Source organism: Garra rufa, unplaced genomic scaffold (assembly GCF_049309525.1).
Source record: "Garra rufa unplaced genomic scaffold, GarRuf1.0 hap1_unplaced_002, whole genome shotgun sequence".
Lineage (NCBI taxonomy): Eukaryota > Metazoa > Chordata > Actinopteri > Cypriniformes > Cyprinidae > Garra > Garra rufa.
Genome location: NW_027394277.1, coordinates 8,433,583 through 8,456,463, shown reverse-complemented (window position 1 = coordinate 8,456,463; position 22,881 = coordinate 8,433,583). Strand labels below are relative to the sequence as shown.

Sequence of the window (22,881 nt, the reverse complement as noted above, 5' to 3'; positions counted from 1 at the left end):
ATGCCATTCTTAGGGTTGCGAGGCACAGCTTTCTCAGGGCGTTTATCTTGTGCACCTTCAATAAGCTGGCTTGTTTTAAAAGAATTCAGCGGCGGGTGTTTGGTGAACATTTTCACCAGCTCGAGTAGTTTGCTGTGGCATGTGGATGCCTTCTTTACTGATGATCTGTCTCTGGGGCTCATCTAGTTGACATAGTATCCGCTGACATTCGGCTGAAGGTGCTGATCCACCATCTGCTCTTGGTACGGACTGGAACCGGGGGACTGTAGTGACCATCAGATCGGAATACAGAATGGATCTGGTGGCTACGGTGACCTCAGAATAAGAAGAAACAGACTAATATTAATGTAGATGCAAAAGTTCCATGTTGCCACAAAGTCAATACCCCACCGGGATGACTTGAAATACAGTCAGCATCGGCAATTTTTGCCAATCTCTCTGGAGGCTTGTTGAGAAAGATAGTCTTGCTTCGTTTTGTTTCCTTTTATTGGCGTGGCTGGTTGTTGGTCCTCGTCAAAGAGGTGTCCACCGATCGTAGCGTGCCGGAGCCAGAAGACTTGTTGTTTTGTCAATATGTTCTCAAGACTTTGCGGCAGGTATCAATAAACTACAGCACAATCACAGCTCGCCGCTACCCATCGTCAACAGGTTGGGCCTGTCTGTTCCGGTGGGCTCTCAGTGGTGCTAAAGCATCAAATGAAGAGGATGGGATTCGAACCCACACAAACCAAGGCGTGCCGAGCACAACGGACTAGCCTTGCATCGCCTTAACCACTCGACCACCTTTCGTTTTGCACGGTCCTTTTGTTTAACCCTCCCGATTCAGACCACCAGCTCATTAGTAGAGCGCTCAGTGAACTGAACTGAGTGTGTCAGATAGGGAAGACACACAAAAATTGCAGAGTGGGGTCCCCAGGACCGAGGATCACTGCTAAACGTACCGAACGACGAGGATGGGATTCGAACCCACGCGTGCAGAGCACAATGGATTAGCAGTCCATCGCCTTAACCACTCGGCCACCTCGTCATATTACGTGGCGTCTTTTATTTAGCACTCCCGATTCAGATCATCAGCTCATTAGTAGAGAACTCAAAGAACTGAACTGAGTGTGTTAGATAAGGAGGACACACAAAAAGTTCAGCATGGGGTCCCCAGGACCTAGATTAAGGTCCAGTGCTAAAGGAACCGAACGACAAGGATGGGATTAGCAATCCATCGCTTTAACCACTCGGCCTCCCCGCCCCCTTGCTGACTGAGAGAGGCCATGCTGCGGACCTTTTCAGCTGCTGCTGCTGTGCTTTCAGCAGGCTGTTTTGAGCACAGAGGGAATAGTGAATGAGCCGTCTTTTACACACCTCTAATCTGTTCCGTAGAAACACGGTGCAGCAACCCGTGCCAGGAGACTGTTTGTGCGGCAGTTTAAAGCTTGCTACCACCTTGTCGGTTCACATCCACGTAGGTGCCTGAAAAGGTCACGACCGTCGCCGGCATTCTTTCGCAGAGGCAATATTGTAGCCTATGAGGTTTATCCGAGGCGCGATCATTGCTGGTTGAAAACTTTACCCAATACCCCGCCAGGATGACTTGAAATACAGTCAGCTTTGGCAATTTTTGCTAGCCTCTCTGGAGGCTTAGAGTATTGTTGAGAAAAAGTAGCCTTGTTTTGTTTCTCGTCAAAAAGGTGTCTGCTGATGATTGAGCGCCAGAGCCAGAAGGCTTGTTGTTTTGTAAATATGTCCTCAAGACGGGTATCATTAAACTGCAGCGCAATTACAGCTCACCGTTACCCATCGTAAACAGGTTGGGCCTGTCTGGTCCGGTGGACTCTCAGTGGCGCTAAAGCTTCCAGTGCATGTCGAGCACAATGTATTAGCCTTCCACCGCCTTAACCGCTGGACCACCTCGTCATCTTGCGTGGTTTCTTTGTTTAACACTCCTGAATCATGTGCATGTGGATGCCTTCTTCGTCTTTTGTTTCAGCCGCCGAGGGCCTGTTTTCCACTGAGGCCCTGCGTCAAACTCCCTATGAGACACAATCGAACTTTAGTAGTAACCTCCGATTACGGCCGAATGTGGATTCTGCTCGGACGACGGGGCACCGGTACATCCTTTGTAGCTTTGGCTTGTTAGCCAAACGCTACAGCAGTTTGCCATTTCCCATGAAATCATCCTTGATTTCCTTAAGAAAGGTGCCCCAAATTGGTGGAAAATCACATCTCAACCATACGCTGTCCAAAGCATTGACCCGCCTTCACGCGGCAAAACAGAACGTGTTGTTGGCCCGCACTGCTGGGTCAAACTGCGCTTCCCAAAAACAGATTGGGTCAAAACCGACAGAAGAAAACTCTAAGCCTGCTCTAAGCCCTACCCACGGGGAGGGCTCGACAGTCTCGCACAACGCGAGAGCCTCCGTTTCGCCTGTGTAATTTGGGGGCCGATGAATACTGGGTCCGACCCGGTGAAGAAGCCCACGACCAGCCCGGCTAGCTCAGTCGGTAGAGCATGAGACTCTTAATCTCAGGGTCGTGGGTTCGACCCACGTTGGGCGGCTCAGTTGACTCTCTTTCTTCCCAAAAGGGTGGCGGGCTCCAGCGTGCCCATTCGCCGCGCAGGCTGAGCGGATTTTGCGAGCTCCGGAAACATCTTTCAAAACAGATGTCGCTGTTAGTGCACGCGCGTCAGGTGTCCATTGACGCCTATGCCATTCTTAGGGTTGCGAGGCACAGCTTTCTCAGGGCGTTTATCTTGTGCACCTTCAATAAGCTGGCTTGTTTTAAAAGAATTCAGCGGCGGGTGTTTGGTGAACATTTTCACCAGCTCGAGTAGTTTGCTGTGGCATGTGGATGCCTTCTTTACTGATGATCTGTCTCTGGGACTCATCTAGTTGACATAGTATCCGCTGACATTCGGCTGAAGGTGCTGATCCACCATCTGCTCTTGGTACGGACTGGAACCGGGGGACTGTAGTGACCATCAGATCGGAATACAGAATGGATCTGGTGGCTACGGTGACCTCAGAATAAGAAGAAACAGACTAATATTAATGTAGATGCAAAAGTTCCATGTTGCCACAAAGTCAATACCCCACCGGGATGACTTGAAATACAGTCAGCATCGGCAATTTTTGCCAATCTCTCTGGAGGCTTGTTGAGAAAGATAGTCTTGTTTCGTTTTGTTTCCTTTTATTGGCGTGGCTGGTTGTTGGTCCTCGTCAAAGAGGTGTCCACCGATCGTAGCGTGCCGGAGCCAGAAGACTTGTTGTTTTGTCAATATGTTCTCAAGACTTTGCGGCAGGTATCAATAAACTACAGCACAATCACAGCTCGCCGCTACCCATCGTCAACAGGTTGGGCCTGTCTGTTCCGGTGGGCTCTCAGTGGTGCTAAAGCATCAAATGAAGAGGATGGGATTCGAACCCACACAAACCAAGGCGTGCCGAGCACAACGGACGAGCCTTGCATCGCCTTAACCACTCGACCACCTTTCGTTTTGCACGGTCCTTTTGTTTAACCCTCCCGATTCAGACCACCAGCTCATTAGTAGAGCGCTCAGTGAACTGAACTGAGTGTGTCAGATAGGGAAGACACACAAAAATTGCAGAGTGGGGTCCCCAGGACCACTGCTAAACGTACCGAACGACGAGGATGGGATTCGAACCCACGCGTGCAGAGCACAATGGATTAGCAGTCCATCGCCTTAACCACTCGGCCACCTCGTCATATTACGTGGCGTCTTTTATTTAGCACTCCCGATTCAGATCATCAGCTCATTAGTAGAGAACTCAAAGAACTGAACTGAGTGTGTTAGATAAGGAGGACACACAAAAAGTTCAGCATGGGGTCCCCAGGACCTAGATTAAGGTCCAGTGCTAAAGGAACCGAACGACAAGGATGGGATTAGCAATCCATCGCCTTAACCACTCGGCCTCCCCGCCCCCTTGCTGACTGAGAGAGGCCATGCTGCGGACCTTTTCAGCTGCTGCTGCTGTGCTTTCAGCAGGCTGTTTTGAGCACAGAGGGAATAGTGAATGAGCCGTCTTTTACACACCTCTAATCTGTTCCGTAGAAACACGGTGCAGCAACCCGTGCCAGGAGACTGTTTGTGCGGCAGTTTAAAGCTTGCTACCACCTTGTCGGTTCACATCCACGTAGGTGCCTGAAAAGGTCACGACCGTCGCCGGCATTCTTTCGCAGAGGCAATATTGTAGCCTATGAGGTTTATCCGAGGCGCGATCATTGCTGGTTGAAAACTTTACCCAATACCCCGCCAGGATGACTTGAAATACAGTCAGCTTTGGCAATTTTTGCTAGCCTCTCTGGAGGCTTAGAGTATTGTTGAGAAAAAGTAGCCTTGTTTTGTTTCTCGTCAAAAAGGTGTCTGCTGATGATTGAGCGCCAGAGCCAGAAGGCTTGTTGTTTTGTAAATATGTCCTCAAGACGGGTATCATTAAACTGCAGCGCAATTACAGCTCACCGTTACCCATCGTAAACAGGTTGGGCCTGTCTGGTCCGGTGGACTCTCAGTGGCGCTAAAGCTTCCAGTGCATGTCGAGCACAATGTATTAGCCTTCCACCGCCTAAACCGCTGGACCACCTCGTCATCTTGCGTGGTTTCTTTGTTTAACACTCCTGAATCATGTGCATGTGGATGCCTTCTTCGTCTTTTGTTTCAGCCGCCGAGGGCCTGTTTTCCACTGAGGCCCTGCGTCAAACTCCCTATGAGACACAATCGAACTTTAGTAGTAACCTCCGATTACGGCCGAATGTGGATTCTGCTCGGACGACGGGGCACCGGTACATCCTTTGTAGCTTTGGCTTGTTAGCCAAACGCTACAGCAGTTTGCCATTTCCCATGAAATCATCCTTGATTTCCTTAAGAAAGGTGCCCCAAATTGGTGGAAAATCACATCTCAACCATACGCTGTCCAAAGCATTGACCCGCCTTCACGCGGCAAAACAGAACGTGTTGTTGGCCCGCACTGCTGGGTCAAACTGCGCTTCCCAAAAACAGATTGGGTCAAAACCGACAGAAGAAAACTCTAAGCCTGCTCTAAGCCCTACCCACGGGGAGGGCTCGACAGTCTCGCACAACGCGAGAGCCTCCGTTTCGCCTGTGTAATTTGGGGGCCGATGAATACTGGGTCCGACCCGGTGAAGAAGCCCACGACCAGCCCGGCTAGCTCAGTCGGTAGAGCATGAGACTCTTAATCTCAGGGTCGTGGGTTCGAGCCCCACGTTGGGCGGCTCAGTTGACTCTCTTTCTTCCCAAAAGGGTGGCGGGCTCCAGCGTGCCCATTCGCCGCGCAGGCTGAGCGGATTTTGCGAGCTCAGGAAACATCTTTCAAAACAGATGTCGCTGTTAGTGCGAGCGATTTTAATCCCTATCACTAACCCTAACCCTTGCTTTTACACCGGTGATCCGGCGGCAGCAAGCAGCAGCGGCTGTCTCTGTGGCGCTACCTGGAGCAGGATCGTCTGTTTCCGTGGCCGTCTGCTCGTCCAATCGCCGAGCTCGCTGTCCATTGTGAGAATGGACGAGAGCCAATCGCCGAGCTCACTGTCCATTGTGAGAATGGACAAGAGCCAATCGCGTCGCTCGCGCTCCATTGTTGAGAGCCAATCGCGTTGCCGAATGAGAATGGACGCAGCCACCCACCGCGCTTAGCTTCATTCTAATTCATGTAAAAAATCAGACGAACGGAACATCTAACAACTTTTCAAAGTAAGTAATAAATGTTTGCGTCTTTCTTCTTATCTGTTTACAATGTTCTCAATTGGTAACTCGTTACGTTTTCGTCCGTCGTTCATCCGTTTTCGTGTGTTCACAAACTTTTGACTCGCGACTTGTGAATGAAACAATGTTAGTTTGCCTCTAATCTTACTTATTAAACGCCATTTACACATTCTGAAGTTCGATTTAAATGGGAAAAAACGTGTTTCAGCTGTAAATGTAGTCATTTTTATGACAATTTACCGTGTTTTTACTATAGTGAAAGCGTAGTAACCATGTTGTGTTTTTGGCTGATCGATTACAACTGTATGAACACATGTCTTACTATAGAGGAAAATCTGAATGAACAAAACAAACAAAACCCATTTTCCTTGTGTTTATCTTTATTTACCATGGTTTTACTATAGTGAGAGTGTAGTAATCATGTTTTGTTTTCATGAATTGCCTATAATCTCGCATTTTAAACACAGTTTGCCTGTAATCTTACTCATTAAACTCAATTTACTCGTTCTGAAGTTCGATTTATTTTTCAGCTGTAAATGTAGTCATTCCTTATGACAATTCACCATGTTATTACCATAGTGAAATTTGTATAAACACAGATAAAAGTGCTACAAATAATAATTAAAATGAAAACGCAATGTTATATAGACATAAAGGGAGGGTAACACTTTATTTTACATTGTCATTAATACACGCTATATGTACTTGCTATAGCAATAACAGTAAATTATAAATAATTGGATGCAACTAACTATAAACCAAACAAAACACTAATCTTACCCCTATAGTAAGTGCATGTGGTAATTTAATATTCAAATACTTATATGCATAATTGTAGTTTAACACCTTTAAATAAAGTGTAACCTTGTTTTTCTTTATTCGTAATAAAATAATGTTTAAATGTTGTAATGGGTGCCATGATTTAGTTAGCTTGAATAGATATGATTGTATCATTATAAATAAATTAAAAACATTTGTGTATTTGTCCAATACTTGCAAAATGCAGATTACTAACTATTATTTCCCTAATATATTTAGATGAGCTCTAAGCCAAAGAGCCACAGGGTCATGGGTGATGGCGAGTGGATGGCCAGGTTGAGGACTTTTGCCAGCTCTGGGGTTTGTCCGTCTGGAGGCAACAGACCAGCACCACGGCAGCGGAAGTGGTACAACCTCTACCAGAAGGTAAAGTTACCTGTATCTCATTGTAGAATATGAATGTGTACATTATTTGTCAAACATTTTTACACATGACTGTGTTTAATGTTTTTGAAAGAAGTGACTTTTTAAGCCTGCATTTATTTGATCAAAAATACTGGAAAAAAACAACAACAAAATAGCTTGTACTGCATATTTGTATTTATTTTTTTATTTTTTTAATGAAAACTGATATGTTTTGCAGAATTCATTGATGAATAAAAAGTTAAAAGAACAGCATTAATTTCTCTTTTGAACAGTACTGTATATCGTTAAAGAAGATTTTCTATTTGATTTCTAATTCTGTTCTTTATTGAACTTTTTATTCTTCAATGAATCCTAAAAAAAGTATCACAGATTACATTAAAAAATACATTAAGCAGCACAACTGTGACCAACATTAGCTAATTAGCTAATTAGAATGATTTCTAAAATGATAGCTAAATATTCAGCGTTGATGACAGAAATAATTTAAATTTAAAGTTTATGGAACTATACATTTAAACTGTAATGACATTTTACAATATTACTGATGTTTTCTTTATTTTTATCAAATAAATGCAGGATCGATGAGCATAAGGCACTTCTTTCAAAAAACATTAAAAATAGTCATGTGTCCAAACTTTTGACTGATCCTGTATTTGTGTTTCCTTTTATTATTATTTATATATTTGTTTTTTTCATAGGAGAGCTGCTTGGTGTTGACTACCTCCTGAGTTAGACTGGACAGCCCCTGGTAGTGGACCCTGACTCAGAAGAGACAGAGAACATGCTGGAGGATGTGGATGAAGGCGAGGATGAAGAAGACGAGGGCTTCAGGGAGGACCAAACACTTGACATTACTGTGTCAAGTCTTACTGATGACCCAAGCTTCTCTCTGTCCTCCACTCAGCCTGATGCCTCCTCCACGCCAGGTGCCTCAGCATCTCCTGACAAGTCTGTGGTATGTAAATATCTTGTATGCATGTATGTAATTGTGTTTCATGTAATATTGTTAAATTTCTAGGAAAATTCAAACTTCACTGTACTCATAATGCTGTTCATTTCTGGGTTTTCTCCCAGGCTTTGGATAGTGCTGGTGTGCTGGACAAAAGTGGACAGCCTTGTGGAGTATCTTGTAGAGCTCAGTAATCAGCCATCTTTGGCTCTCACCAACCAGCAGGTCAGTTTCTTTACTTTTTCTTCTTGACCTGTCACATGTTGACACTACCACATGTTTTGTTTTCTCATTTGCCTTGTATTATATGCTCTCTCTGCTTAGGTGAGCAATATAGTTGGCAGAACCTGCTGGATTACGATAAGAAGAGAGGGATGTTTGCTGCCAGACACCAGAGCAGGCTGGACACAGGGTCACTCCAGGGGTGGAGAGCGTGAAGAGGCAGACATTCAACACCACTGCCCCACTTGCCCAGTGGTCAGATTGTTGTCGCCTGATAGAGACCATTTCAAGCTCTGTGCCATCCATAAGAGTCCAAAAAAGAAAGGGGATAAAGCTTTATTTATGTGTATTGTTTTCTGCTTTCTGTTCTTTTGCACTTGCAATGAATGCACTAGTGCTATGGACATTAAGACAGTTTTATTTAAAAGTATAGTTTTGTTTTCTGTTCTTTAGCACTTTCAAAACATGCACAGGAGTCATTAATATTTTAAAGTTTTATTCATTTGTATTGTTTTGTGCTTTCTGTTCATTTCACTTGCAGTTAATGCACAAGACAGAGCCATGGACATTGGACGGTTTTGTTTATATGTATAGTGATTGATGTGACTGATTGAAAAATAAAAGTTTGGTCATGATCAAATTACTCTTTTTGTTTGTCTTTGTTATAGTATCATTAAACAGTTATACGCCCTTTTAAAAATGTTGATAAATTTGGGGATGATTTAATACATAAATGTACAATTTTTTGTACTATAAGTTTTAGAACATTACTACAGCCGAAATATATTTAAAGTGCAAAAACTTTGAATAAAATATCAATAATCAGTAATATAAATCTAATAAAATATTAATTTGTCATTTCAAAAATGATTTCATTCATTTGGACATCATTTATGTGATAATTACTGATAAATAAAACATTCAGTAAACACTTCAATCTATGGCAACACTGTAATATGAACTGGGAAGCTTGTGATCATCCTTACTCCCATATAAATGTACAGGAAAATAGAGAAAACATTTTTTTTTCCAGATAATTTATTGTAAATTTACACTCCAAAAACATTGCTTTAAAGGACAAAGAGATAAAATTCCCTTTCATTTCTTTTCTCCTCATTTTTCCCTTTTCTCTCTCTCTTTTCTTTCTTTTTCTCTTTTCCCCCCCTTCTCCCCCCTCCTTCCTTTTCTTCCCCCCCCCCTTAACAGACTATTGTTCCCCAGCTTTGGCGCAATCGGTTAGCGCGTTCGGCTGTTAACCGAAAGGTTGGTGGTTCGAGCCCACCCAGGGACGTGTGAAATGCCGGAGTTTTGCACGCGCGTCAGGTGTCCACTGACGCCTATGCCATTCTTAGGGTTGCGAGGCACAGCTTTCTCAGGGCGTTTATCTTGTGCACCTTCAATAAGCTGGCTTGTTTTAAAAGAATTCAGCGGCGGGTGTTTGGTGAACATTTTCACCAGCTCGAGTAGTTTGCTGTGGCATGTGGATGCCTTCTTTACTGATGATCTGTCTCTGGGGCTCATCTAGTTGACATAGTATCCGCTGACATTCGGCTGAAGGTGCTGATCCACCATCTGCTCTTGGTACGGACTGGAACCGGGGGACTATAGTGACCATCAGATCGGAATACAGAATGGATCTGGTGGCTACGGTGACCTCAGAATAAGAAGAAACAGACTAATATTAATGTAGATGCAAAAGTTCCATGTTGCCACAAAGTCAATACCCCACCGGGATGACTTGAAATACAGTCAGCATCGGCAATTTTTGCCAATCTCTCTGGAGGCTTGTTGAGAAAGATAGTCTTGCTTCGTTTTGTTTCCTTTTATTGGCGTGGCTGGTTGTTGGTCCTCGTCAAAGAGGTGTCCACCGATCGTAGCGTGCCGGAGCCAGAAGACTTGTTGTTTTGTCAATATGTTCTCAAGACTTTGCGGCAGGTATCAATAAACTACAGCACAATCACAGCTCGCCGCTACCCATCGTCAACAGGTTGGGCCTGTCTGTTCCGGTGGGCTCTCAGTGGTGCTAAAGCATCAAATGAAGAGGATGGGATTCGAACCCACACAAACCAAGGCGTGCCGAGCACAACGGACTAGCCTTGCATCGCCTTAACCACTCGACCACCTTTCGTTTTGCGCGGTCCTTTTGTTTAACCCTCCCGATTCAGACCACCAGCTCATTAGTAGAGCGCTCAGTGAACTGAACTGAGTGTGTCAGATAGGGAAGACACACAAAAATTGCAGAGTGGGGTCCCCAGGACCGAGGATCACTGCTAAACGTACCGAACGACGAGGATGGGATTCGAACCCACGCGTGCAGAGCACAATGGATTAGCAGTCCATCGCCTTAACCACTCGGCCACCTCGTCATATTACGTGGCGCCTTTTATTTAGCACTCCCGATTCAGATCATCAGCTCATTAGTAGAGAACTCAAAGAACTGAACTGAGTGTGTTAGATAAGGAGGACACACAAAAAGTTCAGCATGGGGTCCCCAGGACCTAGATTAAGGTCCAGTGCTAAAGGAACCGAACGACAAGGATGGGATTAGCAATCCATCGCCTTAACCACTCGGCCTCCCCGCCCCCTTGCTGACTGAGAGAGGCCATGCTGCGGACCTTTTCAGCTGCTGCTGCTGTGCTTTCAGCAGGCTGTTTTGAGCACAGAGGGAATAGTGAATGAGTCGTCTTTTACACACCTCTAATCTGTTCCGTAGAAACACGGTGCAGCAACCCGTGCCAGGAGACTGTTTGTGCGGCAGTTTAAAGCTTGCTACCACCTTGTCGGTTCACATCCACGTAGGTGCCTGAAAAGGTCACGACCGTCGCCGGCATTCTTTCGCAGAGGCAATATTGTAGCCTATGAGGTTTATCCGAGGCGCGATCATTGCTGGTTGAAAACTTTACCCAATACCCCGCCAGGATGACTTGAAATACAGTCAGCTATGGCAATTTTTGCTAGCCTCTCTGGAGGCTTAGAGTATTGTTGAGAAAAAGTAGCCTTGTTTTGTTTCTCGTCAAAAAGGTGTCTGCTGATGATTGAGCGCCAGAGCCAGAAGGCTTGTTGTTTTGTAAATATGTCCTCAAGACGGGTATCATTAAACTGCAGCGCAATTACAGCTCACCGTTACCCATCGTAAACAGGTTGGGCCTGTCTGGTCCGGTGGACTCTCAGTGGCGCTAAAGCTTCCAGTGCATGTCGAGCACAATGTATTAGCCTTCCACCGCCTTAACCGCTGGACCACCTCGTCATCTTGCGTGGTTTCTTTGTTTAACACTCCTGAATCATGTGCATGTGGATGCCTTCTTCGTCTTTTGTTTCAGCCGCCGAGGGCCTGTTTTCCACTGAGGCCCTGCGTCAAACTCCCTATGAGACACAATCGAACTTTAGTAGTAACCTCCGATTACGGCCGAATGTGGATTCTGCTCGGACGACGGGGCACCGGTACATCCTTTGTAGCTTTGGCTTGTTAGCCAAACGCTACAGCAGTTTGCCATTTCCCATGAAATCATCCTTGATTTCCTTAAGAAAGGTGCCCCAAATTGGTGGAAAATCACATCTCAACCATACGCTGTCCAAAGCATTGACCCGCCTTCACGCGGCAAAACAGAACGTGTTGTTGGCCCGCACTGCTGGGTCAAACTGCGCTTCCCAAAAACAGATTGGGTCAAAACCGACAGAAGAAAACTCTAAGCCTGCTCTAAGCCCTACCCACGGGGAGGGCTCGACAGTCTCGCACAACGCGAGAGCCTCCGTTTCGCCTGTGTAATTTGGGGGCCGATGAATACTGGGTCCGACCCGGTGAAGAAGCCCACGACCAGCCCGGCTAGCTCAGTCGGTAGAGCATGAGACTCTTAATCTCAGGGTCGTGGGTTCGAGCCCCACGTTGGGCGGCTCAGTTGACTCTCTTTCTTCCCAAAAGGGTGGCGGGCTCCAGCGTGCCCATTCGCCGCGCAGGCTGAGCGGATTTTGCGAGCTCCGGAAACATCTTTCAAAACAGATGTCGCTGTTAGTGCGAGCGATTTTAATCCCTATCACTAACCCTAACCCTTGCTTTTACACCGGTGATCCGGCAGCAGCAAGCAGCAGCGGCTGTCTCTGTGGCGCAATCGGTTAGCGCGTTCGGCTGTTAACCGAAAGGTTGGTGGTTCGAGCCCACCCAGGGACGTGTGAAATGCCGGAGTTTTGCACGCGCGTCAGGTGTCCACTGACGCCTATGCCATTCTTAGGGTTGCGAGGCACAGCTTTCTCAGGGCGTTTATCTTGTGCACCTTCAATAAGCTGGCTTGTTTTAAAAGAATTCAGCGGCGGGTGTTTGGTGAACATTTTCACCAGCTCGAGTAGTTTGCTGTGGCATGTGGATGCCTTCTTTACTGATGATCTGTCTCTGGGACTCATCTAGTTGACATAGTATCCGCTGACATTCGGCTGAAGGTGCTGATCCACCATCTGCTCTTGGTACGGACTGGAACCGGGGGACTGTAGTGACCATCAGATCGGAATACAGAATGGATCTGGTGGCTACGGTGACCTCAGAATAAGAAGAAACAGACTAATATTAATGTAGATGCAAGAGTTCCATGTTGCCACAAAGTCAATACCCCACCGGGATGACTTGAAATACAGTCAGCATCGGCAATTTTTGCCAATCTCTCTGGAGGCTTGTTGAGAAAGATAGTCTTGTTTCGTTTTGTTTCCTTTTATTGGCGTGGCTGGTTGTTGGTCCTCGTCAAAGAGGTGTCCACCGATCGTAGCGTGCCGGAGCCAGAAGACTTGTTGTTTTGTCAATATGTTCTCAAGACTTTGCGGCAGGTATCAATAAACTACAGCACAATCACAGCTCGCCGCTACCCATCGTCAACAGGTTGGGCCTGTCTGTTCCGGTGGGCTCTCAGTGGTGCTAAAGCATCAAATGAAGAGGATGGGATTCGAACCCACACAAACCAAGGCGTGCCGAGCACAACGGACGAGCCTTGCATCGCCTTAACCACTCGACCACCTTTCGTTTTGCACGGTCCTTTTGTTTAACCCTCCCGATTCAGACCACCAGCTCATTAGTAGAGCGCTCAGTGAACTGAACTGAGTGTGTCAGATAGGGAAGACACACAAAAATTGCAGAGTGGGGTCCCCAGGACCGAGGATCACTGCTAAACGTACCGAACGACGAGGATGGGATTCGAACCCACGCGTGCAGAGCACAATGGATTAGCAGTCCATCGCCTTAACCACTCGGCCACCTCGTCATATTACGTGGCGTCTTTTATTTAGCACTCCCGATTCAGATCATCAGCTCATTAGTAGAGAACTCAAAGAACTGAACTGAGTGTGTTAGATAAGGAGGACACACAAAAAGTTCAGCATGGGGTCCCCAGGACCTAGATTAAGGTCCAGTGCTAAAGGAACCGAACGACAAGGATGGGATTAGCAATCCATCGCCTTAACCACTCGGCCTCCCCGCCCCCTTGCTGACTGAGAGAGGCCATGCTGCGGACCTTTTCAGCTGCTGCTGCTGTGCTTTCAGCAGGCTGTTTTGAGCACAGAGGGAATAGTGAATGAGCCGTCTTTTACACACCTCTAATCTGTTCCGTAGAAACACGGTGCAGCAACCCGTGCCAGGAGACTGTTTGTGCGGCAGTTTAAAGCTTGCTACCACCTTGTCGGTTCACATCCACGTAGGTGCCTGAAAAGGTCACGACCGTCGCCGGCATTCTTTCGCAGAGGCAATATTGTAGCCTATGAGGTTTATCCGAGGCGCGATCATTGCTGGTTGAAAACTTTACCCAATACCCCGCCAGGATGACTTGAAATACAGTCAGCTTTGGCAATTTTTGCTAGCCTCTCTGGAGGCTTAGAGTATTGTTGAGAAAAAGTAGCCTTGTTTTGTTTCTCGTCAAAAAGGTGTCTGCTGATGATTGAGCGCCAGAGCCAGAAGGCTTGTTGTTTTGTAAATATGTCCTCAAGACGGGTATCATTAAACTGCAGCGCAATTACAGCTCACCGTTACCCATCGTAAACAGGTTGGGCCTGTCTGGTCCGGTGGACTCTCAGTGGCACTAAAGCTTCCAGTGCATGTCGAGCACAATGTATTAGCCTTCCACCGCCTAAACCGCTGGACCACCTCGTCATCTTGCGTGGTTTCTTTGTTTAACACTCCTGAATCATGTGCATGTGGATGCCTTCTTCGTCTTTTGTTTCAGCCGCCGAGGGCCTGTTTTCCACTGAGGCCCTGCGTCAAACTCCCTATGAGACACAATCGAACTTTAGTAGTAACCTCCGATTACGGCCGAATGTGGATTCTGCTCGGACGACGGGGCACCGGTACATCCTTTGTAGCTTTGGCTTGTTAGCCAAACGCTACAGCAGTTTGCCATTTCCCATGAAATCATCCTTGATTTCCTTAAGAAAGGTGCCCCAAATTGGTGGAAAATCACATCTCAACCATACGCTGTCCAAAGCATTGACCCGCCTTCACGCGGCAAAACAGAACGTGTTGTTGGCCCGCACTGCTGGGTCAAACTGCGCTTCCCAAAAACAGATTGGGTCAAAACCGACAGAAGAAAACTCTAAGCCTGCTCTAAGCCCTACCCACGGGGAGGGCTCGACAGTCTCGCACAACGCGAGAGCCTCCGTTTCGCCTGTGTAATTTGGGGGCCGATGAATACTGGGTCCGACCCGGTGAAGAAGCCCACGACCAGCCCGGCTAGCTCAGTCGGTAGAGCATGAGACTCTTAATCTCAGGGTCGTGGGTTCGAGCCCCACGTTGGGCGGCTCAGTTGACTCTCTTTCTTCCCAAAAGGGTGGCGGGCTCCAGCGTGCCCATTCGCCGCGCAGGCTGAGCGGATTTTGCGAGCTCCGGAAACATCTTTCAAAACAGATGTCGCTGTTAGTGCGAGCGATTTTAATCCCTATCACTAACCCTAACCCTTGCTTTTACACCGGTGATCCGGCAGCAGCAAGCAGCAGCGGCTGTCTCTGTGGCGCAATCGGTTAGCGCGTTCGGCTGTTAACCGAAAGGTTGGTGGTTCGAGCCCACCCAGGGACGTGTGAAATGCCGGAGTTTTGCACGCGCGTCAGGTGTCCACTGACGCCTATGCCATTCTTAGGGTTGCGAGGCACAGCTTTCTCAGGGCGTTTATCTTGTGCACCTTCAATAAGCTGGCTTGTTTTAAAAGAATTCAGCGGCGGGTGTTTGGTGAACATTTTCACCAGCTCGAGTAGTTTGCTGTGGCATGTGGATGCCTTCTTTACTGATGATCTGTCTCTGGGACTCATCTAGTTGACATAGTATCCGCTGACATTCGGCTGAAGGTGCTGATCCACCATCTGCTCTTGGTACGGACTGGAACCGGGGGACTGTAGTGACCATCAGATCGGAATACAGAATGGATCTGGTGGCTACGGTGACCTCAGAATAAGAAGAAACAGACTAATATTAATGTAGATGCAAGAGTTCCATGTTGCCACAAAGTCAATACCCCACCGGGATGACTTGAAATACAGTCAGCATCGGCAATTTTTGCCAATCTCTCTGGAGGCTTGTTGAGAAAGATAGTCTTGTTTCGTTTTGTTTCCTTTTATTGGCGTGGCTGGTTGTTGGTCCTCGTCAAAGAGGTGTCCACCGATCGTAGCGTGCCGGAGCCAGAAGACTTGTTGTTTTGTCAATATGTTCTCAAGACTTTGCGGCAGGTATCAATAAACTACAGCACAATCACAGCTCGCCGCTACCCATCGTCAACAGGTTGGGCCTGTCTGTTCCGGTGGGCTCTCAGTGGTGCTAAAGCATCAAATGAAGAGGATGGGATTCGAACCCACACAAACCAAGGCGTGCCGAGCACAACGGACGAGCCTTGCATCGCCTTAACCACTCGACCACCTTTCGTTTTGCACGGTCCTTTTGTTTAACCCTCCCGATTCAGACCACCAGCTCATTAGTAGAGCGCTCAGTGAACTGAACTGAGTGTGTCAGATAGGGAAGACACACAAAAATTGCAGAGTGGGGTCCCCAGGACCGAGGATCACTGCTAAACGTACCGAACGACGAGGATGGGATTCGAACCCACGCGTGCAGAGCACAATGGATTAGCAGTCCATCGCCTTAACCACTCGGCCACCTCGTCATATTACGTGGCGTCTTTTATTTAGCACTCCCGATTCAGATCATCAGCTCATTAGTAGAGAACTCAAAGAACTGAACTGAGTGTGTTAGATAAGGAGGACACACAAAAAGTTCAGCATGGGGTCCCCAGGACCTAGATTAAGGTCCAGTGCTAAAGGAACCGAACGACAAGGATGGGATTAGCAATCCATCGCCTTAACCACTCGGCCTCCCCGCCCCCTTGCTGACTGAGAGAGGCCATGCTGCGGACCTTTTCAGCTGCTGCTGCTGTGCTTTCAGCAGGCTGTTTTGAGCACAGAGGGAATAGTGAATGAGCCGTCTTTTACACACCTCTAATCTGTTCCGTAGAAACACGGTGCAGCAACCCGTGCCAGGAGACTGTTTGTGCGGCAGTTTAAAGCTTGCTACCACCTTGTCGGTTCACATCCACGTAGGTGCCTGAAAAGGTCACGACCGTCGCCGGCATTCTTTCGCAGAGGCAATATTGTAGCCTATGAGGTTTATCCCAGGCGCGATCATTGCTGGTTGAAAACTTTACCCAATACCCCGCCAGGATGACTTGAAATACAGTCAGCTTTGGCAATTTTTGCTAGCCTCTCTGGAGGCTTAGAGTATTGTTGAGAAAAAGTAGCCTTGTTTTGTTTCTCGTCAAAAAGGTGTCTGCTGATGATTGAGCGCCAGAGCCAGAAGGCTTGTTGTTTTGTAAATATGTCCTCAAGACGGGTATCATTAAACTGCAGCGCAATTACAGCTCACCGTTACCCATCGTAAACAGGTTGGGCCTGTCTGGTCCGGTGGACTCTCAGTGGCACTAAAGCTTCCAGTGCATGTCGAGCACAATGTATTAGCCTTCCACCGCCTAAACCGCTGGACCACCTCGTCATCTTGCGTGGTTTCTTTGTTTAACACTCCTGAATCATGTGCATGTGGATGCCTTCTTCGTCTTTTGTTTCAGCCGCCGAGGGCCTGTTTTCCACTGAGGCCCTGCGTCAAACTCCCTATGAGACACAATCGAACTTTAGTAGTAACCTCCGATTACGGCCGAATGTGGATTCTGCTCGGACGACGGGGCACCGGTACATCCTTTGTAGCTTTGGCTTGTTAGCCAAACGCTACAGCAGTTTGCCATTTCCCATGAAATCATCCTTGATTTCCTTAAGAAAGGTGCCCCAAATTGGTGGAAAATCACATCTCAACCATACGCTGTCCAAAGCATTGACCCGCCTTCACGCGGCAAAACAGAACGTGTTGTTGGCCCGCACTGCTGGGTCAAACTGCGCTTCCCAAAAACAGATTGGGTCAAAACCGACAGAAGAAAACTCTAAGCCTGCTCTAAGCCCTACCCACGGGGAGGGCTCGACAGTCTCGCACAACGCGAGAGCCTCCGTTTCGCCTGTGTAATTTGGGGGCCGATGAATACTGGGTCCGACCCGGTGAAGAAGCCCACGACCAGCCCGGCTAGCTCAGTCGGTAGAGCATGAGACTCTTAATCTCAGGGTCGTGGGTTCGAGCCCCACGTTGGGCGGCTCAGTTGACTCTCTTTCTTCCCAAAAGGGTGGCGGGCTCCAGCGTGCCCATTCGCCGCGCAGGCTGAGCGGATTTTGCGAGCTCCGGAAACATCTTTCAAAACAGATGTCGCTGTTAGTGCGAGCGATTTTAATCCCTATCACTAACCCTAACCCTTGCTTTTACACCGGTGATCCGGCAGCAGCAAGCAGCAGCGGCTGTCTCTGTGGCGCAATCGGTTAGCGCGTTCGGCTGTTAACCGAAAGGTTGGTGGTTCGAGCCCACCCAGGGACGTGTGAAATGCCGGAGTTTTGCACGCGCGTCAGGTGTCCACTGACGCCTATGCCATTCTTAGGGTTGCGAGGCACAGCTTTCTCAGGGCGTTTATCTTGTGCACCTTCAATAAGCTGGCTTGTTTTAAAAGAATTCAGCGGCGGGTGTTTGGTGAACATTTTCACCAGCTCGAGTAGTTTGCTGTGGCATGTGGATGCCTTCTTTACTGATGATCTGTCTCTGGGACTCATCTAGTTGACATAGTATCCGCTGACATTCGGCTGAAGGTGCTGATCCACCATCTGCTCTTGGTACGGACTGGAACCGGGGGACTGTAGTGACCATCAGATCGGAATACAGAATGGATCTGGTGGCTACGGTGACCTCAGAATAAGAAGAAACAGACTAATATTAATGTAGATGCAAGAGTTCCATGTTGCCACAAAGTCAATACCCCACCGGGATGACTTGAAATACAGTCAGCATCGGCAATTTTTGCCAATCTCTCTGGAGGCTTGTTGAGAAAGATAGTCTTGTTTCGTTTTGTTTCCTTTTATTGGCGTGGCTGGTTGTTGGTCCTCGTCAAAGAGGTGTCCACCGATCGTAGCGTGCCGGAGCCAGAAGACTTGTTGTTTTGTCAATATGTTCTCAAGACTTTGCGGCAGGTATCAATAAACTACAGCACAATCACAGCTCGCCGCTACCCATCGTCAACAGGTTGGGCCTGTCTGTTCCGGTGGGCTCTCAGTGGTGCTAAAGCATCAAATGAAGAGGATGGGATTCGAACCCACACAAACCAAGGCGTGCCGAGCACAACGGACGAGCCTTGCATCGCCTTAACCACTCGACCACCTTTCGTTTTGCACGGTCCTTTTGTTTAACCCTCCCGATTCAGACCACCAGCTCATTAGTAGAGCGCTCAGTGAACTGAACTGAGTGTGTCAGATAGGGAAGACACACAAAAATTGCAGAGTGGGGTCCCCAGGACCGAGGATCACTGCTAAACGTACCGAACGACGAGGATGGGATTCGAACCCACGCGTGCAGAGCACAATGGATTAGCAGTCCATCGCCTTAACCACTCGGCCACCTCGTCATATTACGTGGCGTCTTTTATTTAGCACTCCCGATTCAGATCATCAGCTCATTAGTAGAGAACTCAAAGAACTGAACTGAGTGTGTTAGATAAGGAGGACACACAAAAAGTTCAGCATGGGGTCCCCAGGACCTAGATTAAGGTCCAGTGCTAAAGGAACCGAACGACAAGGATGGGATTAGCAATCCATCGCCTTAACCACTCGGCCTCCCCGCCCCCTTGCTGACTGAGAGAGGCCATGCTGCGGACCTTTTCAGCTGCTGCTGCTGTGCTTTCAGCAGGCTGTTTTGAGCACAGAGGGAATAGTGAATGAGCCGTCTTTTACACACCTCTAATCTGTTCCGTAGAAACACGGTGCAGCAACCCGTGCCAGGAGACTGTTTGTGCGGCAGTTTAAAGCTTGCTACCACCTTGTCGGTTCACATCCACGTAGGTGCCTGAAAAGGTCACGACCGTCGCCGGCATTCTTTCGCAGAGGCAATATTGTAGCCTATGAGGTTTATCCGAGGCGCGATCATTGCTGGTTGAAAACTTTACCCAATACCCCGCCAGGATGACTTGAAATACAGTCAGCTTTGGCAATTTTTGCTAGCCTCTCTGGAGGCTTAGAGTATTGTTGAGAAAAAGTAGCCTTGTTTTGTTTCTCGTCAAAAAGGTGTCTGCTGATGATTGAGCGCCAGAGCCAGAAGGCTTGTTGTTTTGTAAATATGTCCTCAAGACGGGTATCATTAAACTGCAGCGCAATTACAGCTCACCGTTACCCATCGTAAACAGGTTGGGCCTGTCTGGTCCGGTGGACTCTCAGTGGCACTAAAGCTTCCAGTGCATGTCGAGCACAATGTATTAGCCTTCCACCGCCTAAACCGCTGGACCACCTCGTCATCTTGCGTGGTTTCTTTGTTTAACACTCCTGAATCATGTGCATGTGGATGCCTTCTTCGTCTTTTGTTTCAGCCGCCGAGGGCCTGTTTTCCACTGAGGCCCTGCGTCAAACTCCCTATGAGACACAATCGAACTTTAGTAGTAACCTCCGATTACGGCCGAATGTGGATTCTGCTCGGACGACGGGGCACCGGTACATCCTTTGTAGCTTTGGCTTGTTAGCCAAACGCTACAGCAGTTTGCCATTTCCCATGAAATCATCCTTGATTTCCTTAAGAAAGGTGCCCCAAATTGGTGGAAAATCACATCTCAACCATACGCTGTCCAAAGCATTGACCCGCCTTCACGCGGCAAAACAGAACGTGTTGTTGGCCCGCACTGCTGGGTCAAACTGCGCTTCCCAAAAACAGATTGGGTCAAAACCGACAGAAGAAAACTCTAAGCCTGCTCTAAGCCCTACCCACGGGGAGGGCTCGACAGTCTCGCACAACGCGAGAGCCTCCGTTTCGCCTGTGTAATTTGGGGGCCGATGAATACTGGGTCCGACCCGGTGAAGAAGCCCACGACCAGCCCGGCTAGCTCAGTCGGTAGAGCATGAGACTCTTAATCTCAGGGTCGTGGGTTCGAGCCCCACGTTGGGCGGCTCAGTTGACTCTCTTTCTTCCCAAAAGGGTGGCGGGCTCCAGCGTGCCCATTCGCCGCGCAGGCTGAGCGGATTTTGCGAGCTCCGGAAACATCTTTCAAAACAGATGTCGCTGTTAGTGCGAGCGATTTTAATCCCTATCACTAACCCTAACCCTTGCTTTTACACCGGTGATCCGGCAGCAGCAAGCAGCAGCGGCTGTCTCTGTGGCGCAATCGGTTAGCGCGTTCGGCTGTTAACCGAAAGGTTGGTGGTTCGAGCCCACCCAGGGACGTGTGAAATGCCGGAGTTTTGCACGCGCGTCAGGTGTCCACTGACGCCTATGCCATTCTTAGGGTTGCGAGGCACAGCTTTCTCAGGGCGTTTATCTTGTGCACCTTCAATAAGCTGGCTTGTTTTAAAAGAATTCAGCGGCGGGTGTTTGGTGAACATTTTCACCAGCTCGAGTAGTTTGCTGTGGCATGTGGATGCCTTCTTTACTGATGATCTGTCTCTGGGACTCATCTAGTTGACATAGTATCCGCTGACATTCGGCTGAAGGTGCTGATCCACCATCTGCTCTTGGTACGGACTGGAACCGGGGGACTGTAGTGACCATCAGATCGGAATACAGAATGGATCTGGTGGCTACGGTGACCTCAGAATAAGAAGAAACAGACTAATATTAATGTAGATGCAAGAGTTCCATGTTGCCACAAAGTCAATACCCCACCGGGATGACTTGAAATACAGTCAGCATCGGCAATTTTTGCCAATCTCTCTGGAGGCTTGTTGAGAAAGATAGTCTTGTTTCGTTTTGTTTCCTTTTATTGGCGTGGCTGGTTGTTGGTCCTCGTCAAAGAGGTGTCCACCGATCGTAGCGTGCCGGAGCCAGAAGACTTGTTGTTTTGTCAATATGTTCTCAAGACTTTGCGGCAGGTATCAATAAACTACAGCACAATCACAGCTCGCCGCTACCCATCGTCAACAGGTTGGGCCTGTCTGTTCCGGTGGGCTCTCAGTGGTGCTAAAGCATCAAATGAAGAGGATGGGATTCGAACCCACACAAACCAAGGCGTGCCGAGCACAACGGACGAGCCTTGCATCGCCTTAACCACTCGACCACCTTTCGTTTTGCACGGTCCTTTTGTTTAACCCTCCCGATTCAGACCACCAGCTCATTAGTAGAGCGCTCAGTGAACTGAACTGAGTGTGTCAGATAGGGAAGACACACAAAAATTGCAGAGTGGGGTCCCCAGGACCGAGGATCACTGCTAAACGTACCGAACGACGAGGATGGGATTCGAACCCACGCGTGCAGAGCACAATGGATTAGCAGTCCATCGCCTTAACCACTCGGCCACCTCGTCAGATTACGTGGCGTCTTTTGTTTAGCACTCCCGATTCAGATCATCAGCTCATTAGTAGAGAACTCAAAGAACTGAACTGAGTGTGTTAGATAAGGAGGACACACAAAAAGTTCAGCATGGGGTCCCCAGGACCTAGATTAAGGTCCAGTGCTAAAGGAACCGAACGACAAGGATGGGATTAGCAATCCATCGCCTTAACCACTCGGCCTCCCCGCCCCCTTGCTGACTGAGAGAGGCCATGCTGCGGACCTTTTCAGCTGCTGCTGCTGTGCTTTCAGCAGGCTGTTTTGAGCACAGAGGGAATAGTGAATGAGCCGTCTTTTACACACCTCTAATCTGTTCCGTAGAAACACGGTGCAGCAACCCGTGCCAGGAGACTGTTTGTGCGGCAGTTTAAAGCTTGCTACCACCTTGTCGGTTCACATCCACGTAGGTGCCTGAAAAGGTCACGACCGTCGCCGGCATTCTTTCGCAGAGGCAATATTGTAGCCTATGAGGTTTATCCGAGGCGCGATCATTGCTGGTTGAAAACTTTACCCAATACCCCGCCAGGATGACTTGAAATACAGTCAGCTTTGGCAATTTTTGCTAGCCTCTCTGGAGGCTTAGAGTATTGTTGAGAAAAAGTAGCCTTGTTTTGTTTCTCGTCAAAAAGGTGTCTGCTGATGATTGAGCGCCAGAGCCAGAAGGCTTGTTGTTTTGTAAATATGTCCTCAAGACGGGTATCATTAAACTGCAGCGCAATTACAGCTCACCGTTACCCATCGTAAACAGGTTGGGCCTGTCTGGTCCGGTGGACTCTCAGTGGCACTAAAGCTTCCAGTGCATGTCGAGCACAATGTATTAGCCTTCCACCGCCTAAACCGCTGGACCACCTCGTCATCTTGCGTGGTTTCTTTGTTTAACACTCCTGAATCATGTGCATGTGG

At 48.1% G+C, this 22,881-nt stretch overlaps 1 protein-coding gene and 23 non-coding genes across 24 annotated transcripts in view; 17 read left to right on the top strand and 7 right to left on the bottom strand.

Moving 5' to 3' along the window:
- The window catches only part of LOC141305347 (uncharacterized), a 47,614-nt gene that overhangs the window by 5,762 nt on the left and 18,971 nt on the right, over positions 1 to 22,881 (top strand). The window contains exon 3 of the mRNA XM_073832460.1: positions 7,938 to 8,058. Coding sequence (XP_073688561.1) covers positions 7,938 to 8,058 — 121 coding nt within the window. The remainder of the gene's footprint in view (positions 1 to 7,937; positions 8,059 to 22,881) is intronic.
- Positions 946 to 1,027, bottom strand: trnas-gcu (transfer RNA serine (anticodon GCU)). Its single transcript has one exon. It is a non-coding gene; the product is annotated as a tRNA-Ser (tRNA).
- LOC141307855 (U4 spliceosomal RNA) lies at positions 1,491 to 1,631 on the top strand. Its single transcript, XR_012346780.1, has one exon. It is a non-coding gene; the product is annotated as a U4 spliceosomal RNA (small nuclear RNA).
- On the bottom strand, positions 3,638 to 3,719 carry trnas-gcu (transfer RNA serine (anticodon GCU)). Its single transcript has one exon. It is a non-coding gene; the product is annotated as a tRNA-Ser (tRNA).
- Positions 4,183 to 4,323, top strand: LOC141307854 (U4 spliceosomal RNA). Its single transcript, XR_012346779.1, has one exon. It is a non-coding gene; the product is annotated as a U4 spliceosomal RNA (small nuclear RNA).
- On the top strand, positions 5,171 to 5,243 carry trnak-cuu (transfer RNA lysine (anticodon CUU)). Its single transcript has one exon. It is a non-coding gene; the product is annotated as a tRNA-Lys (tRNA).
- trnas-gcu (transfer RNA serine (anticodon GCU)) lies at positions 10,375 to 10,456 on the bottom strand. Its single transcript has one exon. It is a non-coding gene; the product is annotated as a tRNA-Ser (tRNA).
- On the top strand, positions 10,920 to 11,060 carry LOC141307897 (U4 spliceosomal RNA). Its single transcript, XR_012346822.1, has one exon. It is a non-coding gene; the product is annotated as a U4 spliceosomal RNA (small nuclear RNA).
- Positions 11,908 to 11,980, top strand: trnak-cuu (transfer RNA lysine (anticodon CUU)). The gene has a single exon. It is a non-coding gene; the product is annotated as a tRNA-Lys (tRNA).
- trnan-guu (transfer RNA asparagine (anticodon GUU)) lies at positions 12,182 to 12,255 on the top strand. The gene has a single exon. It is a non-coding gene; the product is annotated as a tRNA-Asn (tRNA).
- trnas-gcu (transfer RNA serine (anticodon GCU)) lies at positions 13,249 to 13,330 on the bottom strand. Its single transcript has one exon. It is a non-coding gene; the product is annotated as a tRNA-Ser (tRNA).
- Positions 13,794 to 13,934, top strand: LOC141307853 (U4 spliceosomal RNA). Its single transcript, XR_012346778.1, has one exon. It is a non-coding gene; the product is annotated as a U4 spliceosomal RNA (small nuclear RNA).
- Positions 14,782 to 14,854, top strand: trnak-cuu (transfer RNA lysine (anticodon CUU)). Its single transcript has one exon. It is a non-coding gene; the product is annotated as a tRNA-Lys (tRNA).
- trnan-guu (transfer RNA asparagine (anticodon GUU)) lies at positions 15,056 to 15,129 on the top strand. Its single transcript has one exon. It is a non-coding gene; the product is annotated as a tRNA-Asn (tRNA).
- On the bottom strand, positions 16,123 to 16,204 carry trnas-gcu (transfer RNA serine (anticodon GCU)). The gene has a single exon. It is a non-coding gene; the product is annotated as a tRNA-Ser (tRNA).
- Positions 16,668 to 16,808, top strand: LOC141307920 (U4 spliceosomal RNA). Its single transcript, XR_012346845.1, has one exon. It is a non-coding gene; the product is annotated as a U4 spliceosomal RNA (small nuclear RNA).
- On the top strand, positions 17,656 to 17,728 carry trnak-cuu (transfer RNA lysine (anticodon CUU)). Its single transcript has one exon. It is a non-coding gene; the product is annotated as a tRNA-Lys (tRNA).
- trnan-guu (transfer RNA asparagine (anticodon GUU)) lies at positions 17,930 to 18,003 on the top strand. Its single transcript has one exon. It is a non-coding gene; the product is annotated as a tRNA-Asn (tRNA).
- trnas-gcu (transfer RNA serine (anticodon GCU)) lies at positions 18,997 to 19,078 on the bottom strand. Its single transcript has one exon. It is a non-coding gene; the product is annotated as a tRNA-Ser (tRNA).
- Positions 19,542 to 19,682, top strand: LOC141307852 (U4 spliceosomal RNA). The gene has a single exon (XR_012346777.1). It is a non-coding gene; the product is annotated as a U4 spliceosomal RNA (small nuclear RNA).
- On the top strand, positions 20,530 to 20,602 carry trnak-cuu (transfer RNA lysine (anticodon CUU)). The gene has a single exon. It is a non-coding gene; the product is annotated as a tRNA-Lys (tRNA).
- trnan-guu (transfer RNA asparagine (anticodon GUU)) lies at positions 20,804 to 20,877 on the top strand. The gene has a single exon. It is a non-coding gene; the product is annotated as a tRNA-Asn (tRNA).
- trnas-gcu (transfer RNA serine (anticodon GCU)) lies at positions 21,871 to 21,952 on the bottom strand. Its single transcript has one exon. It is a non-coding gene; the product is annotated as a tRNA-Ser (tRNA).
- Positions 22,416 to 22,556, top strand: LOC141307851 (U4 spliceosomal RNA). Its single transcript, XR_012346776.1, has one exon. It is a non-coding gene; the product is annotated as a U4 spliceosomal RNA (small nuclear RNA).